The sequence below is a fragment of the Amblyomma americanum genome, chromosome 4, assembly GCF_052857255.1.
Source record: "Amblyomma americanum isolate KBUSLIRL-KWMA chromosome 4, ASM5285725v1, whole genome shotgun sequence".
Lineage (NCBI taxonomy): Eukaryota > Metazoa > Arthropoda > Arachnida > Ixodida > Ixodidae > Amblyomma > Amblyomma americanum.
This window is the reverse complement of record NC_135500.1, coordinates 74357267-74381831: the sequence shown is the minus strand read 5'-3', so window position 1 is coordinate 74381831 and position 24565 is coordinate 74357267. Positions and strand designations below refer to the sequence as shown.

The 24565-nt window shown below is 49.0% G+C and overlaps 2 protein-coding genes across 2 annotated transcripts; both read right to left on the bottom strand.

The window, feature by feature from the left end:
• Positions 1 to 8150: 8150 nt before the first annotated feature.
• Positions 8151 to 12798, bottom strand: LOC144128035 (uncharacterized). Its single transcript, XM_077661084.1, has 3 exons — positions 12592 to 12798; positions 11708 to 11801; positions 8151 to 10537 (listed from the first exon to the last, which is right to left on the bottom strand). The coding sequence occupies exons 1-3, from the start codon at positions 12742 to 12744 to the stop codon at positions 8193 to 8195; spliced, it is 2592 nt and encodes an 863-aa protein (XP_077517210.1). The 5' UTR covers positions 12745 to 12798; the 3' UTR covers positions 8151 to 8192.
• A 5466-nt stretch (positions 12799 to 18264) lies between these two features.
• On the bottom strand, positions 18265 to 22774 carry LOC144128034 (uncharacterized). Its single transcript, XM_077661083.1, has 4 exons — positions 20516 to 22774; positions 20300 to 20401; positions 19920 to 20099; positions 18265 to 19746 (listed from the first exon to the last, which is right to left on the bottom strand). The coding sequence occupies exons 1-4, from the start codon at positions 21987 to 21989 to the stop codon at positions 19235 to 19237; spliced, it is 2268 nt and encodes a 755-aa protein (XP_077517209.1). The 5' UTR covers positions 21990 to 22774; the 3' UTR covers positions 18265 to 19234.
• Positions 22775 to 24565: the final 1791 nt, after the last annotated feature.

Sequence of the window (24565 nt, the reverse complement as noted above, 5' to 3'; positions counted from 1 at the left end):
TTAGAATTTTTGCCAGCATTTCAGCCTTGACATTGCCACTAGTAGCAAAAGTGCCAATAACTTGCGACCATCGTCCAGTAAAGGGCACAAACATTACGACCATCCCATGATCAGATGGAACATTCTGTCCGTCAGTTGTAGACGGGCCCAAGTCAACGAATCCTTCAATACGACCAGATGATGTCACATTTAGGTGTTCAGACAATTTGATTTCATCAACCAAAAGGCCGCCACGAAGTTTGAAGCCATCCATGCGTCGAGTTTTTTTCTTCAGTTGGCAAAGTACTCTGTGGCTGAACCCAAAAGTGGTTTTGTAAGCCCGTAAATAGCGCTTTAGTGTACTCTTGCTTGACAGGCAAATAATGTTGTGATTTCGGAGATGTTCATACAACTTGGCACTTTTCATCTTCATTAATATGCATTCTAGAATCCAAGCTTTACTGTACACATTTCCCTTGCTGCTTTTTTTTTTCGCTGCCGAGAAACATTGTCTCGCGCATTCTTGCTGTTTAGGATCCAGGGCTGAGATCTCTGCCTCAATCACTTCCATAGGCTTAGAAGCATTTTTCTCTTGCATCTTGCAGAGCTCATCTTTCAGGTCACTCATTCGTGATGATAGCCTCCGGTTCTTTTGTCGCACTGAACGCAGCTTCTGCGTTGTACTTTGCACAGTCTTTCCAATTGACCGCTTTACCCTTGAACACCGCGTCAGTAAGGCCTTTCTGAGGTACGGCAGGATACGCATGCCTGTCCTGCGAAGTAGAACAAAACAGAGGAAAAATAACTGACCACAACGTGGGCTCTAATCGTACATGCATTACATTGTGAAGTTCGAAGCAAAATTGAAATAATTAATTTGAAAGAAATCTGCACACCTTCAGATGGCTCCTTTCCGGCGCATCGTTTACTGATGTATGTGCCGTCGTGTAGGGTCAACTGCGCTTGAAGTACTTTGGTAAGGCTGTTTTTCGGCATGCTGCTAACGGAGAGTGATCCTTTACATAGGCGGTATAGGTCGACACTTCGAAGCAGTCTGTTTCCTTCCTCACGGCTGGCAATGCGCCCCGTTTCTACTAAGTGGCCGCAAAGGAGCGCACTATATGCGGCGCCGGGCCCATCATCGCGTGAAAGCATCGCCACCCTCTCTGACTCCACGCATTGATTTTCGCCCATTCTTAGCTTGCAGTACACAGTACCACTGTGATCAGGTATGCGATGGCAGCTCCAGTATTCTGAAGGAACATCCAGCTTAGAAAAATCGTCCGGCACAGATGCTTCGTCAACTTCACTAGGGTCTTGGTCGTTCGCCAACACGCTACTCTCAGTGTCAATGCCCGGACACCTCGATTCCTTGTTAACGTCGGAAGCATTACTTTGTGATCTTTTCGCTTCATTAGGATATGTACTTGTGCTTTTCCTCTTTCTAGGTGGTCTCTGTAGCGGTGTTTTCTTTGACAGATAGCTCGGCGCGTTCGGCAGCAAAGTTGGCACCGCATCGGGTAAAAGTTCCGGCTTTCCACGCGGGATGCGGACTTCTTTGCCGTCAATGATGTGTATAAAGTCCCTCACAATGCATGATGGCTCGAAATGTAGCTCACACACACAGCAGGTTTCGTCCAAAACCTTATCTTTTCGATGAAGGTTGCGTTCCCACTGCTTCCGTCGGTTCTCATCCTTTGGCACAGCGAAGAGCGACGGCTGATCGCCTTTCGTCCACTGGTATCCCGTTTTGCACCCGGAAGCAAAACAATGCCGTTGACGCGGACGATCCGGCATGACCGTAGTCTTGACGCCGCGAACTCACAAAGAGGAAAAATGCACCGCACAAAAAGCAACAAACAGCTGCAGGCAGCTTGGCGGGACTGCTAGCCGCGCGCGCGGGCGCGCCGAGCCTACAGCCCACGCTACAATAGCGCCACCGCTTACATCCGGGACCTGTCGACACTCGCCGCCTCACCGCATCGCATGGAGCGCGCCGGCTCCTGAACCCACTACCCATATTCTAGAGCACTGTAGCCATGTGCTCCATGAGCTTACCCGCTGTCGATGTTAGTGCCACTGGTCGGTATCCGCTCAGCTCCGTCGGTGGGCGACCGGGCTTCAGGATAGGGCTGACGACCGCAGTGCGCCACTCCTCTGGTAGTTCCCCGCGTTCCCACACCAGGTTGACCTGCTGCAGGAGGACCTGTCGTTGTTCCGCATCCAGGTTCCGAAGCATCTGGTAGGTCACCCCGTCCGGTCCGGGCGCCGATCGGCGGCGGCAGCGCTGCAGCGCGTTATTCAGTTCCACCGCGGTGAAAGGCGCGTCACAGGGACCTTCCGAGGTGATGGGGGTGGGCGTGGCACCGCTTCTGGGGCTCTCCGATGCAACCATGCTGGCTGCGCCCGCGGGGCTTTGCGGCGCGAACCGATCGGCAAACCGCTCAGCGAGTTCTTCAAAGCTGAGCCCGCTCGCTATTGCCAGGGCAGCGAGCGGCTGAGGGTTTGCCTGCGGTTCGGAGATGCGCCGCAGGGTGTCGAAAAGCCTCCGCGAGCTAGCGTCCAGCTCCATCCTGTTGCAGAGTGAAGCCCACTGCTGCCGGTATAGTTTGTTGGAGTGGCGGCGCGCCTTCGCGTCCAGGCGGTTGTAGACAGTCCAATCGGCGGCCCTGTCGGTCCGTCGCGCCCTGCGCTCTGCCTGGTCTCTCTGAGCGCGCAGCTCCAGCAGGCGGTTGTCTGGTGCGGGCTGGCCTGCCCGCACTTCTGCGGTTCTGGTGGCTGCGAGGGCGCTCCGGACCACGGTGGAAGAACAAGCTAGGTGGCCGGACGAAGGCTGCGTAGGCGGAAAAAAGTTGTGCATACATCGCGCTGTCCTCGACAGATGGCGCTACACGCAAAGGGGCCTTAGTTTTCAAACGTAGGGGATAAATGAAAGCAGACACGGACGCGAAAAAAATTGATAATTACGCGCGTATTCAGCACCCCATTTTCAATAGACACGAATGTTGGGTAAAGCTGAGGCTGAAAGTTGTTTGCAATGAATAATGCTTATGCTCCGCGAGTTTCGGTGCAGCGTTCGCGCTCGTACGACGCGAGTCGAGCACAATGTATCTTGACATTATTTACCGCAGCCTATGCCGTCGCAGCAATATGCGCAAATAACAGCGGACGCGGTACTACAGCGCAACCTGCCTTAGTCAGACGGGAAGGCAAAACCGTGCACAACGCAAGAACAAGCACTGCGTCTACAGGTAAACCGCAGAGCCTTGCAGGTACACGATAAGGAGAAGGAAAATAATTTCATTCGCCTGGTTTTTTAAAAGGTCATGCATTTAGCCACATAAATTGAGGTCACCTAAAGAAACATAAGCAGTGAAACCACGAAGGTGCTGTGCGGCTTGCTTTTTTATTTGACATTACACAGAACCGGCGGTGAATACAATTTTAGAACAAAAATTTTTGCTGCATAAACAAAAAGGGACGCCACCGCACATTCCACGCACACCAAGGTATTCATGACTCCCGCAATTTAAACAGCGAAACAGGAGCCAAATTTTCACCTACTGAAGCTTGGACAGCTTACGCAGCTCCTGTGTCTTATTTTTCGCATCAGCTTTCTGGCGTTTGCAAAATTGCCTCATTCTCATGGCTACATAATTGTGTAGCACGGCTGCCATAACTTCCTCTTTATGGTCGGAACAGGGGAACTGAAACTCGTAGTTGTCAAGCATGTTGTCCAGCGTCAATTCATAGGCATTTCTTAGAGCCGCATGCTTCTGAAATTCCATCTCAGTGGCATGGCGCAAGTGAAAGAGACTTCGCTTTGGGTGCATGAGGCTTCCTCTAGTTTTACACAGAACAAGGCTGCTTTCCGGTTGTTGATGAAGGGCACTTTCTTCCAATAATCCTTCACGGCACTTCGTGCACGTTGTACTCTTCCAGTACTTGCGGCATATAAAGCCAACTAAATAATAAATTATACAGTCGGCAGCTTCCGGTACTTCATGCAACTTGTCGACCACATGGTCAACCTCCCCTTCAACAGCAACCAGGTCATCTAGCTTCTTTTTCAGCAGCTGAACGTGTACTTCAGACTTGGCATTATCATCAAAAGCAAGTTTCAAGTCATTCAACGTTAGCACAGGTACACCGTGCTCAGATTCCACATTGTTGACTTGACAATTCCCGAATTTAGGGGGCTTAATGAGACTATATACTGATAGCATATTGTATAGTTGCAGAAACGTGGGCATAGACGGGTGGTCATTTTGACCTCCAGCTTGCCGGATAACACCGAATAAGCGTTCGATCACGTCTTGGTAAAATTTTCCGGTTAAGACGTATTTGAAACCGCACTCTTTCAACAGGTACCTTGATAGTTCCAATGCGGACAAAATAGTCACGCGAAGACCTTCAGCGGTTTGATCGGTGAGGAAACTTGCCCGAGATATATTTCCTGATACCACTTCTTTTTCCCAGTTATTTAGCCAATAGAGCGACGAAGCGAGGACTCTTAAATCTTTGCTTCCAACGGTGACGCCCTCCTTTGTATGAGTTCGATTCAGGGCGTCAAATAGATTGTTAAGCCTCAGCGTGAATTCCACCGTTGCCTTCACATTTTCGAGTCCTTTTGTGCCTCTCTGTGAATAGAATTCTAATCCTTTGGCTACACTCATGCTGAACAGTTTAGTGGCCAGCTTCACCCGCATTTTTTCGGTCGTTGAAGGATTGATGTGGGAAAAAGTTAATTTAGAGCACACACGCAAGTTCCCTGGCTGCTTAGAATCTTCTACAAAGAGCCTATAAAAATGTGCCCATTGAACGCAATCCCCGTTCACCCACAACACTTTTTGTGCGTGTAAACGATTCCAAACGCATTTCATGAGATGGGGCGCGTCCGAAAACACATACACATTACGGTTTTCATCAGCAGGATGCGTGAAGTAGTTCCTAGTACTCTTCAGCGCTCCACTCACACCGAACTCTTTCCACATTGAACGATTTGTACTAGCGCCATCGCCGACGACTGCGTCGACTATGGCCCCCGCTCCTTCGAGCAAACATATCGCTTTTAAGACGAGCTGTGCAAGTATGGCTCCTTTTGTTGGGCCCTTGCTTGCAAATACTGCGACTGGCTGAAAATACTTGTCACCAAATGAGCGAAACGTAAATACAAGTCCATGGTCTGCAAGGTCGTCGCGAGCCTCTGATGAATCGCCATAATCGACGAAGCCACTATATGTCATAGACTTTGAATGTACTCGTATTTCTTTTCTAACGCGCATTTCGTCAAAAACAAGAATCCCATGGCGCTGGAAGTTATCCTTAGCGGCCATCTTTTTCTTCGGTGCGTGAAAAACCGCGTGTCAAAACCGCACTTGAATCTTACCATGCTTAAGTACCTGCGCACTGTCGTTACGCATGGAGGAGGGAGCACATCATTGTCTCGGAGAAAGCAATATGCAGATGGGCTCCGTATATGTAGAAGCAAACACATTAGAAGCCACTCCTCCGTGTAGCGGCGGCTTTTCTTGTTAGCTAGCTTAGCTGCTGCTACGCACTCTTTCACTACCGTCAGCTGAGCACTAGGAATGTTAGTTTTGAAGAGCTTGTCCTCCAGTTCTTCTGACATTTTTTGCATGTTGACGCGAGCTTCCGCAAGTTCCGCTGACAGTTTCTTCACTCTGTTGATGGCACGATTTTTCGCTCTTTTCAGAGCATAATTTGCTCGACGCAAGACCGCAACTTTGTCCTTGCTTTGGTATGAAGGCAAGAGACGCACAGCAGCTGGCTGAAGCCTGCGCTTTCTTTCTTCTGTTCTTTTCTGGTGTATCCGCAGGACGTTTGAAAGACCTGCACATTTGTGACATGCTGAAGAGTTTGAGTGAACAACTATAGAGCATCCTCTATGGCGCCACTTCTGATTAATATCAAGGTATGCACACTTTGTTTCAGCATGCGGGTACTCCAAAACATTAGGTCCACCAGCGCAGAGTTTTGCGTTGTCCACGTGCTCTAAGAGAGCCTTTACTCATCTGCAGTTGATAAAGTTCCTTCATATCCAAGATCTGCCATAGAAACTGGCCTGCCCATCATGACAATTTTCGTCAGCATATCTTCCTGAATTTCAACAGTTTTAGTGGTTACCAAAGAAGGTGCAGGGCTTTGTGTCGGCGGGAATGCATCTGATAGCAAAACCACGACAGGTGTTTGGGTGCGCGCCAGCTGGGAGAAAACGACGCTTCGTACTTCTCCCACGTCAAGCAGATGATACCCCCAAGAACTCGATGGAAGAAATGACCGTGGCAGGTCGGCGAATAAGCTTGCGAAAGTGGCGCATGTAGTTTCCAGTGATGAGTACGAACCAACAGGCTGAGGCATTACTTCAGAAGTTTGACCTTCCATCACATTCATGTCGTTGTCGAATGCATTCGCGGATGTTTGGCACGGGCTTCCTTTAACGCCATCACTATCTTTACTGCATGAGGCCCGTTCCTGGTTACTGGCAGTTGATGATGCGACTCGTTTTCTGGACGAAGGCAAAGCTTGTCTTTCCGCGGGCCGCTTTCTTGTTTTCAGTGATTTCGATAGGTACAGAGGGCAACCGGAAAATATTGTTGGCACAGCATTACTCGCCAATGAAGACTTTCGTGGAACACTCACCAGGACATGTCCTTTGTACTGCGCTGTCCATGCCTTAGTCACGAGGTGGGGCTCGAAGGGCTTTACACACACGTGGTCGTTCGCTTGAACGCAGCGATCCTTCCTTGGGATAGATAGCTCGACGCCAAAGATTCAAGCGTTCTTCATCTTTCGGCGCGGAAAAGAGGGACAGTTTTTCGGTACAGCCTTTGTATCCCGTCGTGCAATGTGGAACGAAACACTTCTTGCCCATTGTGCACACAATTGCATGATTGTCGAGAAAGCAACGTCCACAAAACTGAAGCAAGATACGTGCCCACACGTGCTTTGACCGGCGCTAACCAAGGCCCCCTGCATCGCCACGCCATCTGCTTGCGAACTGTCAAAGCATGCACGCGCGGCGGGACACGGCCGCTTAGGGTGCCTCGATGCGCGCGCCCTCTCCGCCGCTCCGTGCAGGGTGGGGACAACCGCGTCGTCTGCTGCAGTGTCCGCCATATTTGAGCCCACTCGTTTCAGAACACTGGAGGTAAGCTTCTCTGCGCAGCGAAGGCCCCTTCACCATCGCGGCGAAACAGGTTTTGGAGGCAGAAATAGGGTGCATCGCTGGGGACATCTATTGTTGCCGAACCCTTTCCTACAGGCTTCTGCCCTGTGTTGCTTTCACAATAAAGAGATTAGGGGCCGCTCTCCCAAGCCATTGCTGCGGTTACAATGCACCCTCCCCGGGCTGCATTCCTGAAGGAAATTTGAAACGCAGCTGTGCCAAGGTGCTCGCCTGGCCGTGCACACCATAACATAAAGGAATAAAAGTCGTTTGCGCTGCACCCAACTCTTCTCCCTCGGACAGTTCGCGTCGCAATCGTAAAGGTGTTTTTTTTATGCAGAAAAGCTGACTTACGGAGTTTTGTAAATTGCTTGGGACTCAGTGCGCTGACTCGCAAAAACAGAGTTTATCTCGTTCGCCGCAACGTATTAGTCAATATTAAATGCTGAGAATGATAAGGCTTATTAATGAAACATTTTACCCCCTCAGAATCAAATGGACGCAATCTGTAGGCCCTTGGACATTCGTAGTCGTTTGATCCTTGGCATCGCTTGTTTTTGTTTGTTAATTTGTGCAGGTAAAAAAAAAAGAAACAATGCTGTGGTACAGGAGTTTGCACTGTAGCTGTAATATACAATGCAGCTGCATAATTCGTGCAGCTTTTTTTCATGTAAAGTAACCACTTTAACAAAGCATGGGATAATTTCGGCGCCTTCATACCTTCACCGAAAACATTAAGTGAACGCAAACTTGACTGTGAAAAATACTCTCATGAAAAGGCAAAAAAATAACATCTATCAACAGAGCCTATATTGGGAAAATGCGCGTGTCTCATCGACTGAGGAAGTTTTTCTTATATAGTGTGAAGAGTTAATGAGAAACGTAAGTGCATAAATTTCACTTACTTAGGAGTTGTAATAATGCAGTTTATTTATGTTGTAAATTATTAAAGCTACTGTCAAAAAATAGGAGACAAGCGAACTATGGTGAATTTGACATTTATACACAATATTTACAAATCTCTTCACGGCAAGCTGACGCCAGCACACGTTTTGCTTGCATGTCCATTGACTTTTTTTTCTTCCAGTTGTCGCAGGTGAATTCGCAGCCTCGTTCGAGCGTAGGTCGAGTATAACAACTTCTGAATGATTTCGTTGTGAACCTGGCATGTTTCAACATTAAACGGAACCATTTGTCTTAGGTATGTTATCACAGCCTGCACTGGAGATTTCATAGTTAGAAGGCTTTCCGCCCATTCTGTGATGCCCTTAAAATGCTCCTCGCACGACTTCAGCACTTTCATCACTTCAGGACTGGGGTAATGCAGGTTGTCGCCATTTTCGAGGTACTCCTTCAGCCTTGTGAGATATGCATTTTCAGCGTCACTAGAACCGAGCAGAGTAGCTTTGCACTGCTCGCAATTATTTATGGCTTTCAGAATACCTTTAACGAGGAATCCGGCAATATGGAACAGAATGCTGCATTCAGTCGATGTTAGCGCTTCAATGAAAAGAACCTCCGAGTCATCGATTTCCTTTACCTCGGCTTCAGCGAGTTCACGTTTCCCGTTTGACAGAAGGTCAACCAGGTACTCAGAATCGTCAACACTGTAGCTGGTGGTAGACGGCGTGTGCAAAAATTGGCTTATGCACACAAGTTTCAGTGCGCATTTCATATCATAGGCGTCTGGGACAGGCTTCCTGAGACGAACCACAGAGAAAAGATTCTCAAGGCAATCTTGTAGCAGCCTGCTGGTGAGTAAGAAGCTGTAGCCCTCCGAGTTCAAAAGAATGTCTTGCAGGCGAAGCACGACCGTTGTGGAGATCAGGAGGCCCGCCTGCGATGGCTTCCACTGAGACGTGCTGCCCATGCTCATCCCTTGAAAGGTGTTTAGAGCCAGGTTTAGAGTTTCCAGAGCTCTATGATGCTTCGCCACATCGTGCAGACTTAGGGCAACAGATGGATGACGCGACGACATTAATGCGTACCATCTTGATACCAGCTCTAAAAACCAAGCTGTTGTTTCTGCCTCTATGTCCAGCACTTTTTCCTTGATGAGGTATCGGATTGCACTGGGAGCTTCTCTGAAAAATTGCACGGCAAGTCCGACTTTCATTTTCGTAAAATGTCCAGATGAGACATGGGCTTCAGAGAGCTTCGGTGCGAGCTTTAGCTCCCTTTCCTTGTCAAACTCCAGCACAGCATGCACATGATCCAGTTTCACTTCACGTGAGGGAAGATCGCACTGGCTGGCTGTTGCTTCACTTAATGTAAATGCATGAGATGTTATCAACTGACCTTTAATATTCTTCAAAACATGAGCAGCGTCTGCGTTGAAGAACAACTCCATATCATTGAGCGAAGGGTGTGGTATTGAGCAGGTTGTCTTCGAATTTCGGTGGCTAGAAAATCCCAGCTCACGCCACATCGCTCGATTTGAGGCGCCCATATCGGACGTTACAACCCGAACTCTGAGGGAAATATCGGCGCAGAGTTGGACAACTTGCAGAACAATGTCCTTGAGCGTGCGGCCATCCACATGGCTTCCAGTGAAATGATAAGCTATCACCTGCTTCCATCGCTGGTTGAGACCTCCAACCATAAACACCAGAGCGTGATTAGCAGGCTCATCTGGCTTTTGTGGCAATGTCACTCCCCCATACACAATGTCTTCAGCGCGGTCAAGCTGAAACCCTCTGGCAATCTCCATCTCATCGATAAAGAGGACGCAGTCTTTTTCTACATCTTCCATGCCTTGTGCCTTCGCTTGGAGAAGTTCTACAACGTCTGTAAGAATTCCTGGTGAGAACTTGAGCCAGTGGAGGCGACGAGATAGAGTTCTTTCTGCCGGAAGTGGATAGCCGAGCTGTCTGAGAGTTCTGTAACCAGACTTCCCACAAGAAAACTTCAGTTGAAGCCCCTGTTTAATAGTCTGCGGCGACCAGATGCTTCCCTTGTTGCTTTTTCGGGAAAGTGCACGAACTTGATCTTTATTTAAAAATTTTATCCTTTTTTTAAAGTGCTCTACGGCGCTTTTTAGCTTTCGCACCTTCTTTCTAAGAGAGTTAATAGTCAAGTTGGCTTTTTTATGCACTTCTTGAAGTTGTCTGTGGTTCTTTCTCACATCTTCCAGTTGTTTTCTCAGTTGAGCGCAACAACTACTGGATGAATGTGCATCGCAGCCTTCATTTTGCTCTGTTTGTCCATCGCTAGGCTGATAGACAACCTCTTCACTTAAGTTCGTTCCCCCAGGCTCATCGCAATCCGCAAAAACGCCAGGTCCTTGTTCCTGCACTGTTGAGTTTGATGTAGTTGGTAGAGCGGGTGTGCCTCTCTCCTTAGGAGCCTTTCTTTGGTGGTGGACCATAGCTGCACAAACAAAAGGAAATGCAAGAGCAGAAATGAGTGAAGTTCGTCAGAATTGCTCAGTGTCGGCAGTTATTTCATAGCTGCGCGAACCATAACCTAAAAGCGAAAATTTTAAGCTTGAAAAGTTCCAATTCCAATTCAATTCCAATTCCAATTTATTTCAACATCAATACCCACAGACACTGATGTCACGGACAGTGGGCAAAAAGCCACAAAAATAGGGCTTGGCAGCGCCCACTGACCGTCTTCTTGACAGCGACACAGCAGTGCAAATATACATTAGATATGAGCAAGACATGAAATCAATGAAAAGAACTTGTGCAAAAAAACTAGGCAGGTAACACTTTGCATACAAAAAATAATGATAGGAAAGTAACAATATCACCACACATCTGAACAAACAGTCAATAAATAAGTGCAAAAAACACAGAGGCGAACGCGTCGTAACTTGAAAAAAAAAAAATATATATATATATGTGTGCGTAATCAGTTAAGTAATTTCGGCAGTTGAAATCGCAGCATCTGGTCACCATATTTTGTGCGGTTACACGGAACCTCCCAAGTCTCGTGATAGCGAGTGTCCCGAACATTTCTGTTTAGTGTTAGACTCGATATAATTTCAAGAGTTTTGTTTTTCTTTCTGATACCTGTTTGATAACGCTTTCTGAGAGTATGGTGATAAAGTTCAGGAAGCGGCACTAATTTTAACTCCCTGAATAGTGGTTCGGAATGAGCAAGGTATGGGACATTCATGATCGCTCGAACAGCCTTCTTTTGTATTATATGTAACTGATTAATGTTTGATAAAGTGGTTGTCCCCCAGACTAAATAACAGTTGTTTATTATTGACATAAAAAGAGAGTTATATATAAAGCGTTTTACACATGTAGGGAGGCAATGTCTCAATTTAGAAAGTACTCCGGATACTCTGGATATTTTCCTAATGATTGTATCTACTTGCAGATCCCAAGACGTGTGCTGTTCAAAGAGCACTCCCAAACATTTGGCAACAGGCACAATTTCAATGACAAAGTTTTAAAATTGCAATTGGTAATGCAATTGGTACTGCATTTAGAAGGCCAGATTTTAAGCGCTATTATTCTAACTCATGAGTCACAACAGTGATGCACATCATATTTGCCATCAATAATAAAATATAGTGCAACTTACGTCTGAACGAAAAAATGGTTGGAACAGCGTTTGACTTTAGCAGCTTCCTTCCATCCGCGCGGTGATTCTCGTAGCAGTGGTCTTCGAAATGGGCCTGCATAAGAAAATTAATTCAGGCGTCCAGTATGTAGTACAAACAGAAAGAAATGCCCCTTTTGAAAGATACACAAGTTCTGGCACTGCTCCAGCGATGTTAAGGAGTCGCGCACACTCGGCAGCTGCATTTATCAAATCCTAAAAGTCAGACTAATAATGGCTGCGCACAAGGGAAATAGCCGGCACTGCACAATAACTGCGCCAACGTTAGAAATGCCAGATAGAAGCAACAAGTTCTTAGCGAAGCTACTATATACGAAAGCTCACATTCACGGGAGTTTTACCAAAAGTAACTAATTCCTGGCTTCGTCAAACAGCCTTGGAACAAATAAAAACTCTACAAAACTATTGTCAAAGTTTCTGACGCTTCTGACGCATGTCTCTTGATGCGTTTGCTTTTAGGGCCATTTGAAAAATTAATCAAGAACCTGTCGGCTCTAAGCTAACCGACTACAAGCAAGCAGTCTGTTATTGCATAAATGCCGAGTGCTTCTGCAACGCTTCACTCTATATAACTAATATTACCGTTAGTTGTGTTTATTAGCCTGTGCACAGAAATACAAAATCCATGTCCACACCTGCGAGTTATGAAAATGATTTTCCGCCACTCATCTGCTGTATAATTCCTCCTTATATATGTTTCATAAAAGATGTAGTCACGTAGCGTGCGTAGTTACAGCCTTTCCAGGAACACTAACACAACTTCCAGCGCACATATTAAATGTAAACCTGCAGCGACAGACATAACTACAAAAAATCGCAACCGTCCAAATAATCACTGTACTTACATTGCATATGCGCGAAGAGTTCGCAGGCTGCCATTTGTCCCGCTTTATCTTCACCGTCCAGAGGAGCCTTCTTTTAGGGTCTCTTGGGAATGAAAACATTCTCCAGCCATTTCTGGAGTGGTTTGAGCACAGTGGCACGCAACAGCCAGGCATCTTGCGAGTTTTGAAACCGAAGAAAACTGCGACCGGGCGGACGCGCGACCACGCACGTGCAACCGGCCCGTGGTCCCGTGGGGAAGCGAGGAGTGGGCTCAAATATGGCTGCCCTCTTCCGCGGCGGCGGCACTGACCCTGTCAAAGGATGGCTCCACCCTGCACGGAGCGGCGGAGAGGGCGCGCGCATCGAGGCACCCTACGGCCGCTCCGCTCCAAGCGCCGCCGTTCCGACACCTATAATATTCTTCCACCGTGCTCCGGACCAAGCTGGTGAAGAAGGGCGCGCCTGAGGCAGCCGCCTCGTCTACAGCCTGCCTGAACGCGCTCCAGTTGACAATGGAGTAGGTTCGTTTGGCGCGCGCCTCCACTGCAGTGGGCTCAATCAGGATGGAGTAGTGGTCTGAGCCCCAGAGAGATGGTGATCGGTGCCATGTCGCCTCGATGCCTCTGGATGCGAATGCAACGTCGATGCAGGAGCCGGGTGTTCCGCGTCGTCGAAAGGTGGGCTCGCCGGTGTTCAGGGCGGTGAGTCCCAGCTGCGTGGCTGCGTCGTGCAGGTCGTCTCCTCGCGCTGTGTGACGCGCACATCCCCACGCACTGTGGTGCGCATTAAAGTCGCCACAGATGATTTGGCGCGGGGCACAACACGACGACACTGCACGAAACAACAGCGCGTTCCACGCGACAACTGGGCGCACATAAACATGCCACCGACGTGTCAACACCACCGACGCGCACTGTCACCACCACACACTCCTGTGCATCGGATGTCGCCGCCGCCGAGCCGACAAGAGTATGTTGCACGTCCCGCCGCACATACAACGCGCACCGCGATTTCCCAGGCGGATGGGAGCGATCGCCGCATGGCACTGCTGCACAGGTCAGCTCCTCACATGATGTTGGTGAGTGGTAGCCGACATATCCAGGTAGTCGCCCTTGGGGGTCCCCGTCGTGGACGCGCACATACGTCTCCTGCAGCGCGATAACTTCCGGCGAGCTCTCCGCTATCCGCACGCGGAGCTCGGAATACCGCGCCGCAAGAGACCGCACGTTCCACTGGAGAATGGTGGGGATCCGTGGGGGGGCCCGGCGACTAGCCATGGTTGTCGGCATCCAGTGGAGGAGAGCCTGCAGCTTCTAAGCAGGCCCGGCGACCCTCTGAGCCCTCCGGAAGCAGGGAGCTGAGAGCCCGCAAGGCCAGCCTAAGCTGGCTGATCTCGCGGTCCCGTGCGTCCGGAGGCTGGCCTGGGGCTTTGGCAGCGGGTGCGCGTTTTGGTGCCTGGCGGGACGCGCGCGGGCCCGGTTTCTGCCGGTCCCGCTGTGGAGGCTGCTGGCTGCGATTGCTCCGTCCGCCCTTCACCACCTGCGCATAGGAGAGAGCAGCAGGCGATGTAGTAGGTCGCTGCGGGGGACCCTGGGTCGCCGTTTCCGCCGCCACCACGCCCCGGACCGCGCGTCGAGACAGTGGCACCTGCGATGTGGCAAGCAGGGTGGCCACATGCCTCTCGCGCTGCCAATGATGGCACACGGGGTCCGAGGCCGCGTGTGGCCCGCCGCAGTTGATGCAGCGCGGCTTGCGGCTCGAGCAGGCGCCCTGGTCATGGGGGCCCCCGCAGCGGATGCAGCGGACTGGAGCTCGGCAGGCCCCGGTGATGTGGCCAAGACCGCCGCACTTCCCGCACTGCAGCGGTCGTGGCCTGCAGGGCCTCACAGCCAGGCGCGTCCTGTGGATGGAGATATGGGCTGGTGGTGTCGGCGCCGCGAACCGGACCGTGAGCGTCGAGTCCGTGAGCGACGCCGACACGATCGGCACAGCCGACTCGGTCGCGGCGAGCAGCTGCTCCACTGTCCGGCGCCCGTCCACCCCGAAAACGAGGCCGGAACAGTGGTTGCGCGGGGCGGGCTCCCTCGCGCTTACTGCCACGCCACGTATGACGCTCATGGCGAGCAGCTCGCGCAGGGCAGCATCGCTCCCCACGTCCGCAGCCACAACGCCGCGCCGAGTGTTGACCCGGACCGCCAGGACACCAGGCCTAGAGATGCAAAATTTCAAGAAATTTTGAATGGCATGAAAAAAACCGTTTTTTTCAGGGTTTTTTTCATAAAAAATTGGAAATTTTGCAAAACGTGACAAAAACAAATTTATATGCAAAAACACAACGATCAATAATAATGCTCCGAAGTTGAGTCGAATATGCAGTTGTAGATGTCATATTGTGAAACGAACTTCTTGTTCTATTGCACCGCGAAGATAAATAATGATTTGCAGTTGAGGCGAATATGAAGGTATAAATATCATATTTGTGGAACGAACTTCTTGTTCTATTGCACCGAGAATGGGAACATGAAACCTGATCTATAAGTCACCCCATATCGGACTCAGAATCACTGTCGCTGGATGCGGCACTACGCGCAGCAGCAGGGATTGAAGTTGTGTCCACAGCTAGGTTCGACTGCACATACACAAGCTTTCGAACGCGTTCCCCTGAAAGCCTGTTGCGAATCCTTGTATGGATGTTTCCGAAACGTGACCAGTTTCGTTCGCAGCCGGCGGATGATGGTGGTATCTGCAGCAGTCGGCAAGCCAGAGGAGTTTGCGGCTGGTTGGTGCAAAGGCCTTGCCACCAGGTAGATGGGGCCACGTGCTTCGCTGAGTCCCAGACCCCTGTCCTGGACCATATTCCTGCGGATGTCCTGTACTCTGCTACGTTGAAAATCAGTTTACCGATGTCCAGTGAAAGGTGCCCTGCTTGCTGAGATATCCACTCAAAACTGTCTGCAATCTGCGCATCGTCCAGGTGTCTTCCTCTATATCTTGCATCCAGCAAATTAGCAGCAATGTGGACCGGTCGCAAACAAAGCTTTTCGCGCCTGGTGATCATTTCTTTCGCTCGAATCTGTTCCTCGCTTGTCAACGCGGAGGTCGCCAGGTTTGCTGCAAGTTCAATTCTAATGGAATGGAAGGCTTCTGGAACGTCGGACAGCAGAGCATTGTCCGACTCTAGTGAGGTTATGGCTGACGCAATTGGTGTAATGAGGAGCAGGCAGCTTTGCACGGACTTCCAGAAAGCGTCTTCGTCCAAAACAGTTTCTCGCACGGACTTATTAACTTTGAGGTCACTTAATATCACGGTCTGCTGAAGGGCTTCCTTGTTTCTCAAGAGGCTTTGAAGTGACAGAACCATGCCTCCCCACCTTGTTTTGCTCGGAAGCTTTAGAGTTTCGGATCTCCCTTTACCATCTATTGATTCTTGTTTCTCCTGCAACGTCGCAGCAACGATGTGGGTACGCTTCACGTACTTTATAACTTGCCTTGCCGTACGATGGACATCCTCCAATGTCTTTAGTTTCATCAAATCATTCAAAAGCAGGTTCAGGCCGTGAGCTGCACATCCAATGCATGTGATATGCTCGTATTTGCTTGCAACAATACTGCAGGCTGCTTGCATGTTGCTGGCATTGTCTGTGACTAGCGCCACTACTTTATCGCTTCCCAGCGATTCAATCACTTTGCAGATCTCGGCAGCAACATACACCGCAGTGTGACGATTTTGGCCTGTTTCAACAGCTGAGTAGAAGAATGGCTTTGGCGTTGCCACGACGAAATTCATGACTGCCTCGCCACGAATGTTCGTCCATCCATCTGTCAACAGTGTCAGACACGAAGCGTTTCTCACGGTTTGCTCGACGTGTTGCTTCACTCGAGTGTACTCCGAGTCCAGCAGAGGTCCACTCAGAAGGTGTCGAGAAGGCAGAGAATACGACGGTCGAAGCATCTTAAAAGCTGCTCTCCAATGTTCAATTTTTTTGGCAATGGCTGCTCTTCATCGTGTTTGCAGAATTCTGACTCACTTGCTTCAATTGATGACTGAGTTGACACACCAGCAGGATGTTTGGCGTTCGTTTCCTTGCTGCAAATTTCCTTGATGTCCAGCGGGCATTTCTTACACGCCAACAGGTGCCTTGTCAAACGTGTGGCGTTCGGAAATCCATGCTGAACACTGCAGTACTTGCATACTGCTCGCTTTGTCCCGCCAGTGGACGTTTCGCACACAGAAAAGTGTTCCCAAACATTCGACCGCGGGCGAACCATTGTCACAGCCAGAACCGTGTACCACGCTAACAAAGCGGCATGCACTCCGAGTAATCGTGCTTGCGTTTGTTTTGTCAGAATACAGATGGCAGCACTCTGCAGCCCTGTCCACTGTAGACGATATTCTCTGTAGTACTTAATGGTTCAGCTTTGTTGCGCCTACATTTCGTTAGATGGCAGTGCGAGTCCATCACGCTTGATCTCGCTTAGTGTTACCAGAGTTTCAGGTGTTACTGTGTAGCCGTCCTACCCAGAAAGCAAGGTTTCTATTTGGCTAAAACCGATTACGTGCACAGCAGCCTACGTTATTTATGCCGTGTGTGTCGCGCTGTAGAATTTGCAGCCATTCTGGTCTACTTCAGCCGTGAGTTCAAGTATCAGTGTGTTTTTAAGTCAAGCCTCGATCTTATATGTGACCTGGCCTTCAACCCGCGTACTCGCAGCACGAACGTTTTAAAACCACTGCCTGGCACCGGCGATGGCGGCTGCTCTCCAATCGTTCAAAGATGCACGCTGTAATGATTTTCACAGCAAAAACCTAAACTGAAAGCAAGCAATCATAAAACCTTGAAATTGCATTGTGAAATTTTCGATGCTTTTTTTTCATTTTTTCTCGTCTGAAAAAAAACGAAAAAAACCGGTTTTTTTTCCAAAATTGCAGTGTTTTTTTCAGGCCTTCACATCTCTAACCAGGCCGCGATCCCAGCTCCTCCGCCAGTTCCCAGCCTTGGTCCCTCGTGAAGGTGGTACCCCGCTGGGCTGGGCGGAAGAGCACGGTCCCCTGGATGTCTTCCGGGACTCGAACCGCGGCTGCCGCCCCGGCTAGGGCAGCACTGCGCCTCCGCTGGGCCTTGGTAGTCTGCAGCCTCCAAGGCACGAGGTCGCAGGCTGCCTCCGGGTCACAGCCGTCCCCGCGCGCTGGATGCTGCGCGCTCTGAGGCGCCGTGTTGACAAACAAGGGCTTCTCCCCTCGTCGCGGCGCGCACCGGCCGGCTGCTTCCGTGTCAGTATGGTGGCTGTAGGGGGTAGTGTGACGGCCGGGGTGGGAAAGGCTGCTCAGATTAGCGATGAAGACGACAGGTGGCGCTACAGGACGCTGGTGTGCTTTGCGGCGGCGGATTTTGCGCCGATGAAGGCGGAGGATGACGATAGTGCTACGCTTTTATTTGCCCCCTTTGCTTTCGGTCCGCTACACCATGTGTTTTGTAAATTCTGCATGTACATTCATATTTCCTGTCTCGACTTACGAAGTTTGGAATATCCGCAGGCGTTACATGCTATTTACAGTGTACTTTCTCAGCAGACAGAAGTAAGGAGTATTACCAGTATTACGCATTCTCGACACACAACTAAGTGGGTAACACCGCGTGTTGCGTGGTTTTGAAATCGAGTGAGAAATGTGGATCATAACAAATAAGGAAAGCTCAACACAACAGAACAATGAACAGGACAAGGTGTGAAGTTTATTTGAAGGAAAAACTGGAAAAAACACGGAAAAGATGCACCAGCCTATTTAACTCTTCTGAGCTTCAGGTGCTTCTGGCGCTCCCTTTGCAGCGCTTTATCTTTATTTAATGACTTTGTGAAAAAATGCAGCCTCGTGATCACAAAGAACTGAATAATTTTTGCTGTCAGCTCTTTGCAATGCACCTCACAACCAACTTGCTCAAGGTGTACACTGCTCAAAAATTGCACGAAATCATGAATGCTGAAAGTGTACAGCTGTTGCGTGGAAAAGAACAGTGTAAAGGCTTCCTCTAGCACAGAAACAAGTCGGGCGAGCTCACTACCTGGGTACAAAAGGCCCCCCTTGTCAAAGCGCTGAGTGTAAGAACTATTGACATCTTGCTCAGCCACGTCTTTGCTGATTGTCAGGCTTGAGGCACATTGTTCACAAGCATATTTCCTTCTGAATTTCCTCGCCACATATCCAGCCATGTAATATATGAGGCGGCTGTCACTCACTTCGACGACATAGCTGCTGTGGTCACTGCTCAGACAAGACTTAATCACGCTGCCAGCGCCATCAATATTGCCAACTTCAAGCATGTCTTCTATAATTTCGCACATGCCAATAGTGTAATCACGCTCAGGCCCTGGTGTCTCAAGGAGCGCATTAACCAGTTCTCCTGAGCAGTTCCCGGACTTAGGTGGACGCGCAAGGTTATAGAAGCTCAGGCAATTTACAGTTAACAGAAACTGGCCAGGGCTGGGATGGTCATTGGTACCACAATATTGTCGGATGATGCCAAACAAATTTTCCAACCTGTCCTGGCTCAGTCTTGATGTTAGCAAGTACTTGAAGCCTAACGACGTCACATAATTGAGAAGGGATAATGCGCTGCAGATGGTCACTCGGAGGCCTTCTGCAGTGCTTTTGCTGATAAAGCCTCCTCAACACCCCTTGGCTGCTGCTTCCCAGTCATTCAAAAAAACAAGGAAAGCCTCAAGGTCAGCAACACGCTGTGATGTTGGTCTCAGTGCCTCACGAGGTGTTCTCGAAGTCATCGTGGATACAAGGCGGCTCATCCGCCTGACAAGCTCCTCGGTAGGTGCCACTGAACTGGTTTCCCGCTGCAAGTGGGCTTTGTAGACGAACATACCCTTCAGTACTTCCTCACTGAACAAAGTGAATGCCAAGTTAACTTTCATTTTTTCAAAACAGTTGGGCCGAATGTGCGCCTTAGTTAGGTGTGGCATTGCTTTTAATGTTAGAGAATTATTATCTTTTTCCCATGCACATTCTATGTGCTGAATGCATGCACGGCCGTCTGGGGTTGTGAAGCCTGTAGATACAAATGAATTTCTAACACACTTCACTAAATGAGGGAAGTCAGAGCAAAGGTGCAGCTCCCTTGTGGCGTCCACAGGATGCGTTGTCTTGCATTTGATGTGGCCAGAGGATGCTGAAAGGCAAATTCGTACTGATCACCACCTCGCCTACTATGGCTCTGGCACATATCATCCCAACTGCTTACGACATCAATCCAACGAGAAAGCACTAGGTGTGCTGATCATCTATCTCGTATGCATGCGTCTGTATCGCACTAAGAAAATTGTAGTTCCTGCAGTTCCTCACCAGTGATTCCAAATGACTTCCACATACTGCGATTCCATGTTGCTCCGTCACAGGTCACGAAGTCAGCGAAAAGGCCGGCCTGTTCTGTCAGTATAATTGCTTCAAGTAAAAGCTTGGACAGCATCTCCGCCTTAATGTTGCCTTTCGAGGAAAAGACACCCAGAATTTGTGTCCAGTCACCTGCAAAAGAAAAATGCCACATAGGCAATAGATCGAATATTTTGAAACAAAAATTGCTGCCATTTGTAGAAGACTGATTAAGTATTTTCGGTGTGAGAGGTGTCTTCAAGGCATATTTTGTGTGCTGCAAAAATGGGCATATACACATCTGCGGTGCACACTGATAAACGCAAATATAATAGGAATAGACAGTCACACACCTTGAAACGGTTGAAAGAGCATCACCATCCCATGGTCTGCGGGAGTTGTCATTTCATCTTCCGGCGTGAACTTCCCCAGGTCCACGAATCCTTGAACTGCACCTACAACATGTAGACATGTAGTATACAATGACCTAATGACAGCACAAGCAAATGGTAAACCAGTTATACTTTATACTAGCTCCTAGCGGTCAACTGGTTAAGTGCTGCGCTTACCTGCCGTATTGACGCTAAAGTGCTCGGACAGCTTCATCTCATCAAAGACAATGCCACCATGTCGAGCGTTGATATCCATGTCCCCAGTTTCTAGAGCAAGGGCCTTGAATACATTCTCGTTGAACCCGAAGCCACTTTTGAAATTCTGTATGTAGCGTTGGAGGCATGTCCGGCTTGGCAAGATGAGAATTTTCTGCTTGCGCAGGTGCTCATAAAGCTTTGGACTCCTCATGCGCATCAGCACACATTCCAGGATCCAGTCCTTCTCATATCTCATTCCGCAAGTGGATTTTCTTGCCGCTGCTTTGAAGCAGGTCATAACAGCTTGCTGTTGCTTTGGGGGCAGTGCTTTGATGCGGTCATTGAGAATCTCGGTAGCCGTATTTTTATTCGCTAACCGCATTTCTTCCAGCTCTCTGGTGGTGTTCCTCAGCTTTTTCTGGACGGTTTGCAAACGACGGCGAGTATGTGCATGCTTTTTTAGGCGGTTAGTACGGATTCCACACAACTTTTTTCGTGAGACCTGGTTTTGTACCAACTTTCTCAAATACTTGCAAGGAACGCAAGGACCTTGCCCTTTGCATGTCAGAGTGCAGCTGGTGGCAAAATAGAATGCCCCAAACGCCACATATCGCCTTGTATTTGCCGGCGTCATCCCACTACCTGTACACATTACCAGTGAATGCGTGTGATCAACGACCGCTTGCGCCTCGGCTGACGACGTCACGACGCACTCCGAGTGCAGCTTTCCTCGCACAAAAACAGAGCAAAGTACGGGTCCCACCTGGTTCCTTTGCCGGCGAAACTTTATCAACTTTGGCAGCAGCATGTGTGCGATATTATCTCCACCCCGCTCACAGACACCGATGTAAACAGTGTCTGACTCCGCCGACAAGCGAAGCTTGCTCCAGCAGCCGTCAGGCAAGTTAAGATTTCCGCAAAAATAGTGCAGATCTGCTTCCTGAGAGTCGTCCTGTGCATCTGGAACGGCCACGATAGAATCATCAGCGTCTTGCTGCGTTGGCAGTTGCGCGTCGGCTACCGCGTGCAGTTTCCTTCGTTTCGAAGAGGGTGCTTTTTGTTCGCACAGATTTCTTTCCTTACGTTTGGTCGGGGCTTTCTTTGTGAAGTACTTGGGAGCGTCCGGAAATACCGTGGGAGCAGCGTCGTCTTTGAGATGGGGCCTATCGCGTGGAATGTCGACCGCCTTTCCGCCGATCACATGTCGAAAAGTCCTTTCAATAAACTTCTCCTCAAAGTGGCGTTCACACACTACACAGTCTGAAGTGAGCTCCTTGTCGGCCCTCTTGATATTTCGAGCCCACAGTTCTCGTCGCGCTGCAGCAATCGGTGCTCGGAAAAGAGAAGCCTTCACTGGGCAGGATCTATATCCACTTTTGCACCCCGGTACAAAGCACGTTCGTGCTTTTGATGCCATATTGACCTTTTTCGGTACATTACACACTGTGTTCATGCACGAAATTCCAGCACCAGAGAAACGCGAGATCACACACGGAGCAAAACACGCACCACACGTGGGAAAGAAAACAAGCTATACAGCTGCGCCTGGCTTAGCAGCGCGTCGTCTGCGTGCCGTGGCACACCAGCCGCACTGCAGCGCCCCTAGCGGCTCCGCGATGTTTTCATCGCGTTTCGCGCTCTCCCAAGCAAGGCGCGCCTACGCCCGCCCGTCACACTTCCCCTTACAGCCACCATAGTGTCAGCGGGGCTGACGACAGCAGCCTCCCCCTCTCTGCCGCTCGACGGTCTCCCCTCCGTCTGCATGAGAGAGGGGGTGGCCCCCGCTTGGCTGTTTGGGTGAGTCGCTGTGTTGACAAACACAGCTCCCGCTCCGAGCCGTCGCTAAAGTGAACTAGACTAGAACTACTATAGTAGTGGGCTGACTGAGCTCCATCCGCTGTCGCGGTTTACGTCTCGCCTGCTAGATGGCGCCACCACTGTATTCAATGTAAGCGGCCGCGCTTTGGCCGTGCGAAAGGTACGTGGTCGCCGCTGTAGAAACGGTCTAATTTCTTGAATGCTCGTTTCTCATATAAATAAAGAGCTTGGACAGTATGCTTGTTTGTCAGTAGTACTTCGTCTTTCTTTTCATGAGGGAAAAGTTTCTTTAATCACCATTTTTGTAACGCTGGCTTTGCTGAGCTTGCACTCGTATCGAAAACTCGCGTCTTGCGCCGAGTAAAAGGCTGTGGGGTTCCTCTCCATTGACAGCAAGTTTGGGTATATTTACTCAATAATAGCGCGACATAACAAATGAATCACTTACATTCTTGTCAAAGACAGCAGTTTTACTGCTGTCTTTGATTAGAAGGTAAGTGATCCATATGTCGCGGTGTTATCGAGTTGCGCGCGTGCAGAAATTCGTTTTCGGCGTTACCCTATTTGCAGTCCTTACAGCAATTCAGGCACCTTTGGAACGATGCCTTTCCTGTATACCTACCTATTTGACTCTCGCTGAGCATATTGTGGAAGAAAAATAGAGGTATATCAATGAAATGTTAAGCAGCATAGATATGAAGTTTTAATCGCACATGAATGTTGAAACAAAAGGTAAACCGTTTAAAACACCTTCCATGCTGTAGCTTGTCACATATGTGCCAGAAAACATGCGCCTATACATCAGTCGTTGCTCTACATTATTCCAACATAAAACGCATTTAATTTTCCCGACACTAACATACTGCATAATTTCCTATATCTGCCTTTCCAGACAGTGATGTTGGTATAGCCACACTTATTTTTAAGGAAATATTTTATGAAAGAAAACGAGAAAAAAAATGCAAACAAAATGTTGGTTGAACAACTTTAACAAAAGTTTATTATCTTGACAAGCACAATGCAACAAGTAGACAATGCAGACAGCATGCACATTTCAAGAGCAGCGGCTCAACTTCAAGTGCTTTGCCTTTTGGCGCTTCCCCGACTTGTCAGTATTTATACTTTTAACATAGAAGTGAAGTCGTGTAGTGACATAGAATTTGATTATATTTGGAGAAAGGGTGGAAGCATGACTGGAACAACCAACCTCTTGGCCAAGTCTGGCTTTGACAACTGTCAGCACATCTAAAATGCTGTCAGAGTGCAGCTGTCCATGGGAGAAGCAGCCTGTGAACAAGTCCTCAAGCTCCTTTATGAAACCAAATAAGCGACCAGTTGGATAGAGGAGCCCTCCATTGTCACGAAACTTTGTCAGCCTCGCAAGCTGGAAAGTTTCATCTGGGGCAGGCATAGTGAGAAGGGTCAGACAGTCTTGGCAATTAGTTTTTAAAACGCATTTTCTTGCAACATAGCCAGCGATGTGAAAAATTATTCTTGAGTCACTGCTGGCAATGTGCTGGTTGTGGTCTTGGGAGGATGGAGCTGTGTGCATGCTCTTAGCAGCACTCATTGGCAGATGAAAGTCTGCTGCATTCTGCGCAGTGTCTGGCAGGCTGTCAACTTCCAGGAGGGAGCCCAGTTCGTCCTGCTGACAGTTACCTTGACTGGCACATTTTACTAGCCCATAAAATGACAAGCAGTTAATGATAACTAGAAATTGACTTGGTGTTGGGTGGTCATTACTGCCAGAAGACTGTCGAACGATCCCAAAAAGGTTTTCAAGAGGGTCTTGACTAGTTTTGGAGGTCATTAGGTACTTAAAACCTACTTTTCTTGTAAGGTAATCTAGCAAGCCTAATGTGCTTGAAATGGTTACACGCAGACCTGTTGCCGTGGGCTCACTCACAAAGCCACCTGTCCCTTTTACATGCTCCTCCCATGCTTTAAGATAGGATAAAAAATCCTGCAGCACAGCTGTTGCCCGAGAATCTGGCCGGAGGGCTTCCGCAGGGAACCGTGAAGTCATCACAGATATCAGCTGGTGGATTTTGCTGAAATACACAAAAAAGCTCTTCAGATGTTGCTTGCACCAAGTTAGACTTAAACATCATTTCCAGCTAACAAAACCATAATGCAAAGGTTTCATTACTTTTAAAATTAAGTAGCAGAAGAGAAAATAGGCATTTCACCTGAAGAATTCCTGAGTTGCAT